This window comes from Galeopterus variegatus, unplaced genomic scaffold (genome assembly GCF_000696425.1).
Source record: "Galeopterus variegatus unplaced genomic scaffold, G_variegatus-3.0.2 Scaffold73, whole genome shotgun sequence".
Taxonomy (NCBI): domain Eukaryota; kingdom Metazoa; phylum Chordata; class Mammalia; order Dermoptera; family Cynocephalidae; genus Galeopterus; species Galeopterus variegatus.
Window position 1 is genome coordinate 117,753 of NW_007726184.1, and position 16,389 is coordinate 134,141.

Genomic DNA, 16,389 nt, shown 5'->3' on the forward strand with positions numbered 1-16,389 from the left:
ACAAGAGCATAGAATCAGTGGGCCCTGCCCTCTGAGCTCCACCTCTGCTGTCTCCTGCACATCAACACTCTAAATCTCAGTTTCTTAATGTACAAAATGAGCATTTGAGATTGTTGGGAAGTTTCGAGATAAGGCATGTATGCATGTAGAGATAAGGTGTAACAGATATCCTGCTTAAAACCTTCAAATGCTTGTTTCACTTAGAAAAAAGCTTAACTCTATGGCTGGCCCGTGGCTCACTTGGGAGAGTGTGGTGCTGATAACACCAAGGCCACGGGTTCAGATCCCTATATAGGGATGGCCAGTGAGCTCACATGGGAGAGCGTGGTGCTGACAACACCAAGTCAAGGGTTAAGATCCCCTTACCGTCATCTTATAAAAAAAGAAAAAATCTTAACTCCTCACGTGGTCCATAAGGCTGGGTGCGCTCTGGCCCCTGGCTGGCACTTGGTTCTCATCTCCTCATCTCTTCACCTCTCGCCATCTCGCAGGCCCACCGTTCTCCTCTCCCCACTCAGACGCTCCATGCCTGTGAGTGTGCACGTGCTTTTCCCTAAACCTAACATCACTGACTCTGGAGCCTCAAGTCTCCATGAGACCTTCCCTAACCATCCAACCCACAGGAGCACCCCGTTCTCCCATCACTGTCCTTCACTTCCTGTCACTTAACACCACCCGACATGACCTCATTTATTTATTAGTATATGTATGAGGGCAGTAAATGTGTCTGTCTTGTTTATCGCTAACTTTTAGCTCTTAGAACACTGCCCAGGACATAGTGTACTCAGACACTTGATGAATGAGGAACGTGCAATCAGTCTGGATGATGCCTGGGTCATGCAACAGACCCATCAATGTGAACTTCTGCTCACTCCCTCTCTAGAATCTTCCTAATGCCCAGATCTTTCCTTTCTTATCATTCCACAGCCAGCAGGCCATGTTTTGGGGTGGACCCAGCCTAATCTAGAATTAAAACTCCTGATTAGGCTTCACCCTCTTTCAAACAGTAACCCTTGTTTTCCTTAGTGATACAAAGCTGCTCTGACTCCAGGGAGGGTCTGCTCACGCTCAGCAGCCATTTCAGCCTAGTCTCGTCACCCTCCTATAATGACCTGTTACTCTTGACTAGTTGAATGCAATCTGAGTGGAGTAGCATAAATAAAGAGACAGAGCCAAAGGGAAGACGTATATTTAAAATTCCTCCCCTTCATTTTCTTCTTCAAACGAATCAGTCCCCACTTCTTCATAATCCTTCTCCAGGGCAGCCAGGTCCTCCCTGGCCTCGGAAAACTCTCCTTCTTCCATTCCCTCTCCAACATACCAGTGCACAAAGGCCCGCTTGGCATACATGAGGTCAAACTTGTGGTCAAGGCGGGCCCAGGCCTCCGCAATGGCTGTGGTGTTGCTCAGCATGCAGACGGCCCGCTGGACTTTGGCCAGGTCCCCTCCGGGCACCACAGTGGGTGGCTGGTAGTTGATGCCCACCTGAGGAACAGAGAAAGAGGAGGAGCAGCAGAAGAGGCAAGTCAGCCAAAGGTGACTCAAGATGGGGCACCTTGGTAACGTGGTGTGGTACAAAATGTGACCGTGAATGGGGGACAGGCCGCAGTGTGGACTGTGGGAAGGAGAGGTCAGGAGGCTGGGGAAGCAGGCAGGTAGAGAGAGGGTGAGTGCTCAAGAGGAAGGACGAGCAAGTGGGGTGGGGTACAGGCAAACTCGAGGGGAAAGGCTGGGGAACCTACAGTCTGGAGAAGAACAGGGGAGAACATGTTGGTGGAGAGTAGCAAGTAGACAAATGAGAGTGATGAAAGAAATTATTATCAACGGGGAGGCGTCCAGTATGTGTACGAGTATCTCCCTTTTAGAGGCAAACGAATTTCTAGACTTGAAGTTATTATAAAGTCTATTCTTTCCCAGGTGGTCATCTGAAGGTCCTCTTAGTCGTGTTGCAAAAAAATTTAGGGAAGTTTCCTGCCAATAGTGAAGAGCTGTTTAAAGGTCATGGGGATATTCCAGAGCAATAAATGAAAAGAGCTGAAAGGTCTTCGGGGATGGTGTTAGTGGCCCTGTGTCTCTGGTCCTGTGTTACCTCGGCCCTATGTCTCTGGGAGACAGCATGTAGTGGATTGAATGCCCCCTCAAACTCATTGAAGCTTGAATTGTGTCCCCTAAGTTTTATGTATTAGAAACTTAGCCCCCACTGTGACTGTTAAGAGGGTGGGAAATCCTATTATGGTAATTGAAAGGTGGGACCTTGAACAGGTGATTAGATTGTAGGACCATGCAGTAGTGAATGGATTAAAAATGGTGGTCAGGGGCGTGGTTCTGAGGGCTTTAAAAAGAGAGTGAATGAGGAGGTTAGTCTCTCTCACTCTCTCTCTCTGCTCCACCATTTTCACAACGTGACACTCTGCTGTCACTGTCGCCACCACCAAGACCTTCACCTGCTGTATTCCCTGGACTTTGGACTTCCTGGCCTCAAAAACTATAAGCAATAAATCTCATTTTCTTTATAAAATGCCCAGTTCTGTGTATTTTGTTATAAGCAACAGAAACGAACTAATACAGAAAATTGGTACCAAGGAGTAGGGTGTTGCTATACAAATACCTGGAATGTGGAAGTGGCCTTTGAACTGAGTAATGGGCAAAAGTTGGAGGGGGTTAAAGGACTCAGAAGAAGATAAAAAGATGAGGGAAAGTTTGGAACATTTTAGAGATTGGTTAAATGGTTGTGACCAGAATGTTGATAGAAATGTGGACAGTAAAAGTCATGCTGATGAGGTCTCAGATACAAATGAGGACCTTATTTGGAATTGGACAAGAGATCACCCTTGCTACACCATAGCAAGGAACTTGGCTGCATTGTGTCCATGCCCTAGGACTTTGTGGAAGGTGGGACTTAAGAGTTGTGAACCAGAATGTTTGGTGGAGGAAATTTCCAAGCAGCAAAGCATTAAGGAAGCTACTTGGCTACTTGCAACAGCCTATGCTGAGTTATGGCAGAAAAAGGCATGATGTGAAGCCAGAATTTAAAAGGGAAACAGAGTGTAAAGATTTGGAAAATTTGGTATGTGGCCATGTGGTAGAGAAGCAGAGAGCAGGAGAAAAATCTGAGGGTGCAGCAGATAGACTGGTTGCTAAAGACATTAGCATGGCAATAAGGCAGCTGGATGCTCATAGCCAAGACAATGGGAGAAAGGCCCTGAAGGCATTTCAGAAGTCTGGAAGGGCCCCCTTCTATCACAGACCTAGAGGACTGGAAGGACGGAGTTGTTCTGGAGGACAGACCTGTCACAGCTGTCCTCAGGAACCTGCTCCCTGCATCCCAACCCCTCTGGCTGGAAGAGCCTTGCCTCAAGTGGCCCCAAGTGTGGTTCATGCAGCAGCTCTGAAAAGCACAAGCCAGAAACCTGGGCAGCATCCACGTGGTGTTAAGTCTGTAGGCCAGCAGAACATGACAGCAGCAGAGGCTTAGCAGCCTCTGCCCAGATTTCAGAGCATGTATGGAAAAGCCTGGGGGCCCAGGCAGAAAACTCTTTGGGGAGTGGAGCCACCACAAATATCATGTACTAGAGCAATGTGGAACAGAAAATGTGGGGTCAGAGCCCCCAGAGAGCCCCCACAGACAGGCCCCACTGGAGAAATGTCTAGTAGAGCCAAGGCATTGGGGCTGCTGCCAGGACCCCAGAACTGTAGTTTGATTGGTAACATGCAACACTGGCCTGGAAAAGCTGCATGCACCAGCACAGTCCAGTGGGATGCTCCCAACAGAGCCTTGGGGGCAGAGATGCCCAGTGCTTTGAGGGTCCAGATGCCTCATTGTGTGCAGGATGTAGGACTCGCAGTCAAAAAAGATTATTTTGGAGCTTTAAGATTGAATGTCTGCCCTGATGGGTTTCAGACTTGTTTGGGGCCTGTTTCTCCTTTCCTCTGGCCTATTCCTCCTTTTGGAATGGAAATGTGCACCCAATGACTGTTCCATCATGTATCTTGGCAGTAGATAAATTTGCTTCTGATTTTTACACGTTCACAGATAGAAGGAGTTTTGTCTTTGGTCTCAGATGAGACTTTGGACTTTGGACTTTTAAATTGGTGCTGGAACAAGCTGACTTTTGGGAGTGTTGGGATGGAATGATTGTATTTTGTATGTAAGAGTGACATGAGTTTTAGGAGGCCAGGGCAGAATGATGGAGTTTGGATGTGTTATTCCCCCAAAATTCATGTGGAAATCTGATCTCAATGTGGCAGTGTTGGGAGCTGTTTGAATCATGGGGGCAATCCATCATGAAAAGATTAATGCTATCCCTGGGGATTGGGGGTAGGAGTGAGTTCTCACTCTATTAGCTCCCAAGAGAGCTTGTTGTTTAAAAAGACCCTGGCACCTCCTCTCTCTCACTTCCTCTCGCCTTGTGATCTGCTTGTACCCGCCAGCTTTCCACCATGAGTAGAAGTAGCCTAAGGCCCCGTGCCAGATGCAGCTGTCCCAGAATCATAAGCCAAATAAACCTCTGTTCTTTATAAATCACCCTATCTCAGATATTCCATTATAGCAACACAAAACTGACAACACACAGGGCTTCTGGGAAGAAAAGCAAGGACTCCAGTCAAAGAAAGTCACTTAAAGGTCTTGCCTGAACAAGCCAACTTCCCCAGTTCTGGTAGCATGACAGGGTCCTCCAAGCTAACCCATGCCCAATCTTACAGTGGGGCTACTATCCTAGAAATGTCTCTTCTCCCCACATGCATATCCCAAATCAAAGCCAACCCCAGGAACTGTAGTGGAAGAAGTCTGAGGTGGCAAGCTGGGAACCATGGTGCTATCCAAAACCGCCTCCCGTACCCTGGTCACCATGCCACATTGCCATCTTTTAAATTCACAGCTTTAAAACGCACATCCTCCTGCTGGGCAGGGAGTGGGAGTGGCAGCAGGCCGCGCAGCAAAGGTGGGAAACCCATCATATGAATTTACAATGGTCTATCGTTCCTCTCAGACTCAAGTGGCATCTTGATGGTGGAGGTGATACTGAGATGGCAGCCAAGGGCCAAAGGTGAGAGGGAGACAATGAGTATGAACATTGCCACATCACATATTTTGCTAGATCTGTCCCTGACCTGCATAGACCTTGTGCCTGGAGCCAACTCTCCTCTCTTCTCTACAGTAACATCCCTTGAGCCAAGCAGGGACAAATACCCTTGGGGAGAATGCCAAAGGATGAAGTTTAGCAACATCCAGTACCACGGCATGTGCTTTTCTCAAAAGCATCTAAAGATGCTAGCAATACCTTTTTTTTTTTTTTCTTTTTGTCTTTTTTCGTGACTGGCAACGGATCGCAACCCTCAGTGTTGCCCCCGTACCGGACCGGGACCGGCCACAGGATCGCAACCCTCGGTGTTGCTCCCGCCCCTCGCTCAGCCAGTGAGCGGCCGGTCTGTATGTGGGATCCGAACCCTCGGCGGGAGCGCCGCCGCGCTTCCCAAGCAGCGCACTACAGCAGTGCGCCACCGGGCCGGCCCTAGAAATACCTTTTTTGTCTTTCTGGACATAACCCCAGATCTTCAGCTTAAAGTAAAGGAGAAAGAATGGGGGTCATCTTTTTGTTAGTTTCCCCACCCCACCCCCACATATCTCATTCTTTCTCCTTTCCCATTCATTCTCCTATGAGCTTGCTGAGTTGTTTGTTTCCACTTGAAAAAGAAAAAAAGAACTCCATTTTTTGGAAGACCTTGACTGTTTTCACAAGAATGACCATCACTGCCACATAAAAATAGGCGTAGTCTAGGGGGAAAAGATTATATTTGTAGCTAGGAGTAGAGCAGTGGGAAGGAATGCTACACTCCCTTACTCAGCAGCAGAACAACTAGGTCAAAGCATCCCACCCAAATAGGTCAGCCCAGAGGCTGGAAGATGGTGTCTCGCTTTTGTAATTACCACCAAGGTAGAACTGAGATGTGCCCGTCTCTTTATCTCCAGAAAGTGGTACAACCCACAGCTGCTCATAATAGGTAACAGTAATTATTAAAGGCACAACTAGGGGGTCCTAATTAATGTGAATGGTGGTGGTTATTATGAAAGTGGAATCTGATAAAAGGCCCTGGGAACACAGGACAAAGTAGTCAAGCAGTTCATGTGCACAGAGGCAGCCTGCACACCCTGCCAGTTCAACTCAGAGGGATGGCTTCTAATATTCAACACTCACTGGTCCTAAAATCCAGGGGTCTTCCTTAGCTATTCTGTATCTTCCCACTGACCCTCAGAGTCTGGCGTTTTCCAAACTGCAGACACCTGAGGCCACTTGGCTTCCTCAGTTTCTGCTTACTACTGTTAATGGTAACTGTCAGGGCTTCATAATATAAGTGATTCATGATCATAAAATAACCATGAAATTTTCTTATTGTTACTCCAAATTGATTAAGACTTATAGGGTGGATATCTTTCAAAATAAATTTGGAGAACACATATTTTGTTAGAGAAAGAAATCATACCTCTCTGACAACTTCAATAATTTGGTCAACTCTAAAATTAAAATGGCCACAAAATTGTAATATACCAAGAAGTGTAAAATATCCATTAAAACTAACTTTAGGCAAATTGAACTGAATCATGGACCCCAAAAGCATTGTGATTTGGGTCAATAGATTCAGGTCAATACCAATTCATTACTCGTTCCTCAATAAACAAAAACCACAGCTGGTTAACCAATTTAAAATAGTGCCAAACTCACACATTTTTTAAAATGACTTAAGCAGACAAAACTTAAACAACATTTGTATGTCAACCAAAGCTGAATTAAATTAATGTTACATTTGGTCATATCATCACGAAAAGCCCGAAGCTCCCATGGAATCGTATATCAGTCAAGGTATCCTTCTCCCCTATCCTCATTAACCTCCCTCTGCTTCTTTAATTATCTATCCCTTATCTAAGTCATCAGCTCTCACCTTGAAGCCTGTGGGACACCAGTCTACAAACTGGATGGTCCTCTTGGTCTTGATGGCAGCAATAGCGACATTCACATCCTTGGGCACCACGTCCCCCCGGTAAAGCATGCAGCAGGCCATGTACTTCCCATGTCTCGGGTCACATTTCACCATCTGGCTGTTGGGCTCAAAGCAGGAGCTGGTTATCTCAGCCACGGAGAGCTGTTCATGATAGGCTTTCTCAGCAGAGATGATGGGTGCATAGGTGACCAGAGGGAAATGGATGCGGGGGTAGGGCACCAGGTTGGTCTGGAACTCGGTGAGGTCCACATTGAGGGCCCCATCAAAGCGGAGAGAGGCAGTGATTGAGGACACGATCTGGCTGATGAGGCGGTTGAGGTTGGTGTAAGTGGGGCGCTCAATGTCCAGGTTCCTGTGGCAGATGTCACAGATGGCTTCGTTATCCACCATGAAAGCACAATCTGAATGTTCCAGTGTGGTGTGGGTGGTCAGGATGGAGTTGTAGGGCTCGACCACTGCAGTAGAGACCTGGGGGGCTGGGTAGATAGCAAACTCCAGCTTGGACTTCTTGCCATAATCCAGGGAGAGGCGTTCCATCAGCAGAGAAGTGAAGCCAGAGCCAGTGCCCCCACCAAAACTGTGGAAGATCAGGAAGCCCTGCAAACCGGAGCAAGCATCTGTCTGGGGAGAGCAGGACATGAGAAGAAATCATGACAAGTTTCTGAGAATACCTCCAAGCTGACAAAGCCACACAACACACTCTGTCTGCCCTATGCCACTTACTTGGGTGAAATCAAAATAGCCTTGAAGGAGTAAGAAAGCACAAAAGGAGATGTGTTGACCTTGAGAGCAGTGGCTAACATATGCACATGCACATGCCTCTAGGTGCATGCAGATCTCAGCCCAGTAGCTTGGTGGAACCAGGATGAGAGTTTCAGAAGCATAGGGTTACTGACTTGGCCCTCTGAGAGCCTCAAGTCCTTGCCAACCTCCCCTGCTCTTATTTGATTTTGTGGGAACTGCTGACCTACACATCTCAGCCCAACCTTGGAAGGTGACTCAGGGTACCAATTTTAGAAATGTATATGCAGGCAGAGAGCCTGAGTTTTAATATAAGCTTTGCCACTTCCCGGTTGTAAAAGCTTGAGCAAGTTGTTGAACCTCTCCAAACTTCTGTTCCTTTTTGGTTAAAGTGGGACAATAAAAACAATTCTCATTTTATCAGGTTATTGTGATAATTAAATGAGATAGCATAATGTGCTGAGCAAGAAGCTGATGTGTAGTAAACGCTTAACGTAAGCTCTTACCAGCACTGAGAGAATTCATAAAATTACAGAATTTTCTCACTGGGTGTCATCTGCTTTCACTCAATCCAGTGATTCTGAACTTTTGGGGACCACAGATGACTTCAAGACTGATAACCCTATGAGAATTTTTCTAAACAGAAAAAGTAAACAAATACAAAATTTTGCATCCTTAAATCCCAGGTAAAGAACCCATGATCAAGTCCAGCCCTTTCCATTGTATGGATAAGGAAATGGAAGCTCAAATAGACAATGACTTAACCTGTAACTCAGAGCTTTGTATTCAAACCAACCTGGTCCCAGTCCTAACTCTGCCAGTTTCTAGCTAAGTGACACAGGCTGTTATTGAACCATGCCAGCCCTCAATTTCTTCATCTGTAAACTACAGGGATGAGATCTTCTTTGCATCATTATTAAGGATTAAATGAAGTCATGTATTTGACATTTGTAATGGCATTTGTAAGCGGTGACATGTATCAACAATCTTCCTCTCCTCTTCCAAGTTGAAGGCTTTGTTATCCTATGCTTCCAATAAAGACCTTAGCCTTCCTTATACCTGGATCTTCCCCAAATAAAGTACTAACTGTGAATGAGCCTGCAGGGTAATTCATTGAGAATGTACGATTCAATGTTAGTATATTCACAGAATTGTGCAAACCTTCTTACCTTCTAGTTTTAGGACATTTTCATCCCCTCAAAAGAAACCCCATACCCTTCAGCTGCCACCCCTCAGTCCCCCTCCCCCATACCCTGGCAATGACTAATTTACTTTCCATCTCTATGGATTTGCCTATTCTGGATACTTCATAAAAATGGAATCATGTGACATGTGGTTTTGTGACTGGCTTCTTTCCTTTGGCATGTTTTGAAGGCACATCCACGTAGCCCAGGCAGAGGAAGGGGCACCAACCCAGGGCAGCTTCTTACAGAACATAAGCAGAAATTCCTAAACCTCAGGAGCTCTATCCCGTAGCCGTGGGTCATGTGCCTCTACCCAGCCTGATCAAAGAGGCATGACACTAAGCCTGTCCACTCTAGCCTGACTCACGAATCCGCTGCCCTTTTTGACACTTACCAGCTTCCGTATACGGTCCAGCACCAGGTCAATGCTCTCTTTGCCCACTGTGTAGTGACCACGGGCGTAGTTGTTAGCTGCATCCTCCTTTCCTGTGATCAGCTGCTCTGGATGGAAGAGCTGGTGGTATGTCCCTGCCCGAACCTCATCTACCAAGAAAGGGGGACCATTGGGTCTTACCACATGGCTTCCCGGGGAGAAGCCTCCCTCCCCATTAGACTACAACATGATACTTGTCTGGTTTTCCCTACCTATAAAACTCCACTGAGGTGAAAGCAGACAATCCTAGAATAAATCTGCAAAAGACTGAGAAAATTTCTGGATAACAAAGGCACAGACAGAGCCACAGTCCACGGTTCAGGCAGGCAATGAGAAGCCAGCTGCTCTGCTGGCTGAAAATTTTAAAAACCTTAGTTTTACAAACACCGAAGTTGATTGCCTCTCCTTCCTTCCACCTTGAACCCTCAAGGCTTCCCTTTTGTTTCTCCTTTTATGCTGCAAGGTTATCCTTGTTACCAATAATTTAACCAAATTTCATTTGCATTAAAATGTTTTAGGGGCATGGAGAAAGATTCAAGATGATTGGCCCAGATCCTATACCCTCCCAGCAATTGTCCCAGCCCTCACTTCCTCACTTCATAGTGCAGGAACAATATATGTCAAGTGTTAGACATATTTTAGAATGACTTTGAAGCAAAGCTATCTCCAGGTTCTAAAGGAGCAGGAGGCCTAGAGAAGCTTTCAAGAGGGCTCTGCTCACCTCCAAGGCTCCACATAAAGTGGACACAGTGATGAAGACGCATCAGTCCCCATCTACATCACCTCTTCTGGGCTCCTCTACTTGTCCCAGGGAACATCTGTTTGTTCAGTGGCCTGGGAGACAGCCTGCACTTCTACATTTGAACAAAGCACCCAGGGGTGGAATGCCTGCAGTCTGCTGCCACTAGAAATAAGTGTTCAGGCATTATGGGCGTTTGCCCAGACATCTCTGTGGATCTCACCCATCTCTTGCTCAGTGAGCTGAACTTGAAGCTGAGGAAATCCTGACGTTTAACTGAGGACTGACCTAGGGGAAGAGGCACTATTGGGAGTAGGGGAGGGATTGGAGAGGGAAGGGGGTGAGCATCAAGAAACCTGCCCCCATACAAGTCAGAATTCCTCTGTGTTTTTTATAGATCTGAATGAGGTTTATTCTAGAGACACAGCAATCAGCTGTGAAAGAATGTGCCTGCTGTTTTACCATTTTCTGTAAAATACTATAAGGTTATGCCAGGCCTGTGAGGATACTCTGCAATGATTATAGAATCAGAAACCTATACTTTGGGGAATTGACTATCTAAGGGCATCTTATAATTTCTAAAATAATTTAGGGATTTTTTTTTTTTTTGTCTTACAATTTTGGTCTGTCTCAGCAGGCTTAAGGGGTTTAAGTAAACAGTATTTTGTTCTTCATGGATTCTTGAGCACTGTTATGGTATCCTCCAAGACTGAAGTCATGTGGGGGCTCCGGCTGAAGCTTCCTTAGCTACTGTGGATCAGCACCCCTACAGTTTTGTGTTGCCTTCTGTGGGGAGCACTCAGCCCATACTCACCCACCACAGTGGGCTCCAGATCGACCATGACAGCCCGGGGTACATGCTTCCCACTGCCGGTCTCGCTGAAAAAGGTGGCGAAGGAGTCATCGTCGTTGATCTTGCCGGCCTGTGCACCAAAGGTGCCGTCTGCCTGGATACCATGCTCCAGGCAGAAGAGCTCCCAGCAGGCATTGCCAATCTGGACTCCGGCCTGGCCCACGTGGACTGATATGCATTCCCGCTGTGGGGAGAGGACAGCATGCAGGTCAGGGTCCCAGGCCCCGGCCATGCCTTTGCCCCACATTCCCCACACTTGAGGACTTGTCTCTCCCTGGCATTCGACTTGTGGGACATCCATCCCTCCAGCCATGCCATCCCATAACCAGGTGGTGTCTGAGTTTTCAGGTGCCTGGGCACCAACACAGTGGGGCCAAGACTTGGCTCTGAAGAAGACACAGTTGTTTCGTGGTTTGCTGTAAAGGCTGCTTTTCAGGGTTAATTCTTTGTACCAGCAAAAGAAAACAGAGGGCAGCCACAAAGATAAAACAAGAGACTAATTCCAAACCATAAGACTCCTGTACTGATGGAGAAGGCCAAAGGAAGAGCCAATCACAACAGCAGAAACTATCCCTAATTTTACTATCGCACACCTTGACTTTCCAGACATCACACACACACGGTCTCAGAACACCATAGAACAAATGAACACTTGTGGAAGAAATATGCTTTGGGCATGTGTATTGTGGGTGTCATTTGTGTTATGGTTACAAGTGTGGAAATAAGAAAAGATTGGTACATGGGGAATAAGAAGGCAATAAATTAGGCCTTTCCTGAATGCTGAGAAATTGGAAAATCTTTGTAGCCACCATAACCTGCCCCCTTGCCTATTTCAGCCCAAGTGTTACAAACAGCTAACCTTTAGAGTGTCTTTATCTCTGTCCTGTTACTCTATATGAGCCACAATTACCTGACTGGTCCTAATACTAACAGCTTAAGTGGGGAGTTGTGTATATCTATTAGTGAGGGTGTGTGTATGTATAGAAATTGACCATGAAGTGTTGCTGGGAAGATGTACTCATCACCCCACCCCCATCCTGCCTGTGAGGAAGCCGTGGCCTGCAAAGGTGGCTCTGTGCCTGCAATGCCTGCCAGAGCCCAGCAGGGAAGCATGCGCCTCGTCTGTGGGTTTCTATTCTTATCCGTGACCTGACTTGGCATTTTCCAGCTCCAGGTAACCTAAGCAAGGAGCAGAGTCTGCAGTGAGCACGTCTGGACATGGATACAGTAGAGTCCATGTTAAAGTATGGGACTCCTGTGACTCGGAAGAGTCCCTGGGTGTGGGGCGCAGGACAGCTACACTGAGTAACACCTCAAAGGGTCAGAAGCGTCAGGACCTGCTGGCCCCTAATTCAGTTTCACAACCGAGCCCTGCTCTACACCTGTCTGTGCTAGCACTGAGTGATGCCCAGCCTCGGCCTTTGGGGAGGATAGAGGACAGGTATTCACAGCCAGCATGTACCCCAGCCCTACACGGGCCAGGGAAGGGCTTCACTCACAAGTTGCCACTCGAGGGTTCAGACCTTGCCTTCTCAAGTGACTCACTGGGCACGTGACCTTGGTTGAACTCTTAACCTCCCCTCCTCTGCAAATAATAATTTAGCCATAACTTGTTCTTGTTGTTATCTTTACCATTACCATTTTCATTACGATCCTACCTTGCAGCTTTTTTCTCCACCTAAAAGTAGCACACGTGGAAAGTTAGAGATCTCAGGTCTCTATTCCTCTCTCCTTTATTGTGGGGCCTATTTTTTGCCTCCACCTTAGGACTCAATTCAGGCCTAAGAAAAGCAGCATTCTGCATCTGGGAACCACCCCACAACCAGCACACTGTTGACCCAGACCATGTCTTTACATTGAGCATCACCTATGGCTCCCTAGGGAGGTGTCTAAAGCTCATAGGACATGGGAGAGGCCTTAAAGGAGCCTCCTATATATTATTGATATATATATATATTGATGCTATATATTATTCTTCTAAGTGACAGTATCCTCTGTAGTCCTGACCCCCAGCCTTCTGAGCTTTGTCCCCTCCTCACCACCACCCCCCAGTCACCCTCCAGCCCTATGTGCAGTGCTGCTTGGTCTCCAGTCTGCCCTCCCCTCTGGAACACTTGGTCTCTCCAGGGAGGATGCAGAGATATTTCAGGAAGATCAAAGCTTATATAGGAGGAAGAGTCAAGGATCTTGGGGACCTGAAAACCACCAACATGGTGATATCAATGTTCTTAGCCTATTTTTATGCCCTCTTTAATCTCACACTAATAAATATGCCAGTCCACAAAGACAAAATCTCTCTCTCTCTCTCTCTCTCTCTCTCTCACACACACACACACACACACACACACACACAAACGGCCCCTAGGAAGAGCTATTTTTCCCTGTTAACTAATTCACAAGAGTAATCGGAGGTATAAAATAGACTCAGAAATGACTGACAGATTCGTACGTGTTCCCAAAAGCCAAAAGTAGCTACACCGGTCAAGAGAAAAGGAAGGTCTCTCAATACCATTCCCCACTAACAGAATCAGGGATCCTTGGAAAAATGGAGGTTTCCAGGTCCAGGGTGAGGAATGTACAAGATGAGCCTGGAACATCTTATTGCGCCTGAAGGCACAGAAGCTAGCAAAGACTGGGATACTGTCTAAGCTTATTTGAAGAGGCTCCCATTGCCAAAGATGAGACAATCTGAGCACTGAAAAGAATAATGACAGTACTTGATTGACACAGGATACATAGACATAAATCCACAAGTTCATACTGTTACTAAAAAAGAAAACCCCCAGAGAAAAAAATCATTGGGGCCGGCCCGGTGGCGCACTGCGCTACTGCGCCGCTTGGGAAGCATGGCAGCGCTCCCGCCGAGGGTTCGGATCCCACATACAGACCGGTTCCCGCTCACTGGCTGAGCGAGGCACGGGGGCAACACCGAGGGTTGCGATCCCGTTGCTGGTCCCGGTCCGGTATGGGGGCAACACTGAGGGTTGCAATCCCATTGCCGGTCCCCGGTCCGGTACGGGGGCGACACTGAGGGTTGCGATCCATTGCCGGACACGGAAAAAGACAAAAAAAAAAAAAAGAAAAGAAAAAAATCATTGGTCCCTATCCAAAAGCCTTGCTAGTTAGGGAAAGCTTTTTTTTTTTATAACAGAAGAATGTCCGCTAATCAATGTAGAAGAAATAATAGACTATGAAAATAATACCATACTACAGCTGCTAATTATATAATTGATTTGGACAAGGATACCAACACCATTAGGAGAAAGATTGATGGGAAACTGGATATTCACATAAAGCCAAAGAACCACTGTTACTTATCAAGGGTCACCAGCCCAGCACTGATCAATCTGAACACCACTGACAGTGATACAACCAGACATGAAGGACCTCCTGATGTGATACAATATGACGTACACAACCCTTTAGATGTAGCTCTCACTTTACAGAAAACACAGGGATCAGAGGCATAAGTTAAGTGACATAACGAGAAAACAAATTTAATCTGGAGGTGGGACATTCTGCAGGGCAACTCGTCCACTCTTTTTAATTCATGAAAAATAAATGTGGTGGGAGGGGCTGTTCCATATCTAAAGAAACTTAAGAAACATAACAACCACATGTAGTATGTGGACTTTAACTGAATTCTGGTTTGATCAAATCAAAATATTTGGGAGACAAACAGAGAAAATGATTAATTTTGCTAAGCATAATCATGAAAATGTGATTAAGTATGAAAGTATCCTTATTTTTTTGAGTTGTTTCTGAAGAATTTAGGGGTAAAATGTTATGATGTCTCTACTTTTAACAAACATAGCCAGTAAAGTAAGTATGGCAGAAAATAATTCTTATTTTTAAATCTAGATGAAAGAGTTATGGATGGCATTTTACTACTCCACTTTTCTGAATGTTTGAAATTTTTCATAGCAAAAAGCAAACAAATACCACTCACTACATTTTACCTTATCCTGACGGCCTGGATTCTTTCTGTCCCATGTCACATAATCAGTCATTCAACTAACATTTACTAAGAACCTAATTTGTGAGGGTAAACAAGGATTTTAAAGTTGCATGAAGAAATCTCAAGTGAAATTAAAAGTTTGCTGAGGCCTCTTGGAGCTCTGAGAGCCGTACTCATCCTCAGCACGCAGCTGGCAGGGTGCAGGGAGCAGTCCAAAGCTTGGACACGGAGCTAGCCTTCTCCAGCCACTCTGCCAGGTCATCATCCCCACCTCTCCACTTGGAAGTTCTACAGCAACAAGCACAGAGTGACAATACCCTTGGGAAGCCAGACCTCGTGCCCAAGAAAGGTCACCCATCTGCCATAACCTGTTACATTAACATAGCCTGGAATGTTATGTTAGCTCAGAATACTTAGGACACCAAGCTGGACTGGCCTCATGAATCATCTAACAAAATTCCCTCTCCGTTGCTTTACAGATGAAAAAGCTGAGGCTCAGAGAGGTGAAGGGACAGATTCAAGATTTCACAGCTCTGCGGCAAGAGCCCAGACAAGCTTCCAGAGCTTCTGACCCTGGCCTGCGTCCTTCCCCTTACACCACATGAACTCCTGCCTTACTTGCAACTCTGAACTTCCAGGGACCAGGTGCATGCCCATTGCTACATCAATGCAAGCCTGATAGTGCATACAAGACCAAGCTTGTATAACAAAACTCCAAACAGGAAAAAAGCTCTAGTGCAGAGAGAACCTGAGAATGGCTCGTGGTGGTAGTCTCTTTGAAAACCAGTCATCCTTCTCTGATAGAACCAGGAGTCTGGTTCTTGATCCAGTGTGTGCAGCTGGGAGTGGGGGCCAAGGGTAAGCTGACCCAGCAGAGGATGCTTGAGTTATACATTTACTCCAAACTCATATTTCAGATACTCCGCTCTAACCAACCAGAGCTCATGCTTTCTCTCTCACACTGTTTCTCTCTCTCAGTTCTATTTTGAATCTGGGTGTGTAGAGAGAGCTCAGACAAGTTCTGTTTTCCTGGGTGCCTGTGGGGTGAGGGGTGCCCCGTGTGCTGCTGGATCCTCTCTGCCAGCAATCCAGGGGTGAAGATGCGGGAGATGGGAAGACCTGGAAGAGTTTCTTTCCTCAAGAAAAGTATGGTACACCCTCACACAGACCTAGTGCTGAGATAACTACAAAAGTTACCTACTCTGGAGGTTTTGGGGCCGACACGGAGAAGGACTCCTGGGGGTACACAGGCCCGGCTGCGGGAACAATATTGGCGGCCCACACGGCAAAGGCCGGGAGAGCCAGCGGAGGAACTGCGCAGAGGCATCTGAAACACGCTGAAACACGCCGGAACGGCCCACCCTGCGTCCTCCGTGAGTCACCCCCAGAAAAATCCCACTTGCGGAGCGAAGCCCGATTATTCCTCGCCCGCCTGGCCCCTGCCCATCACACCAGGCTGGGCGCCCACAACAAAGCTGCCCC

General features: G+C 46.7%; 1 protein-coding gene across 1 annotated transcript in view; it reads right to left on the minus strand.

Moving 5' to 3' along the window:
* Window positions 1-1,173: 1,173 nt before the first annotated feature.
* TUBA8 (tubulin, alpha 8) overlaps window positions 1,174-16,389 on the minus strand; it is a 25,074-nt gene continuing 9,858 nt past the window's right edge. The window contains exons 2-5 of the mRNA XM_008578141.1: window positions 10,911-11,133; window positions 9,319-9,467; window positions 6,940-7,620; window positions 1,174-1,485 (exon numbers count right to left, since the gene is read on the minus strand). Coding sequence (XP_008576363.1) covers window positions 1,192-1,485; window positions 6,940-7,620; window positions 9,319-9,467; window positions 10,911-11,133 — 1,347 coding nt within the window. The 3' untranslated portion in view covers window positions 1,174-1,191. The remainder of the gene's footprint in view (window positions 1,486-6,939; window positions 7,621-9,318; window positions 9,468-10,910; window positions 11,134-16,389) is intronic.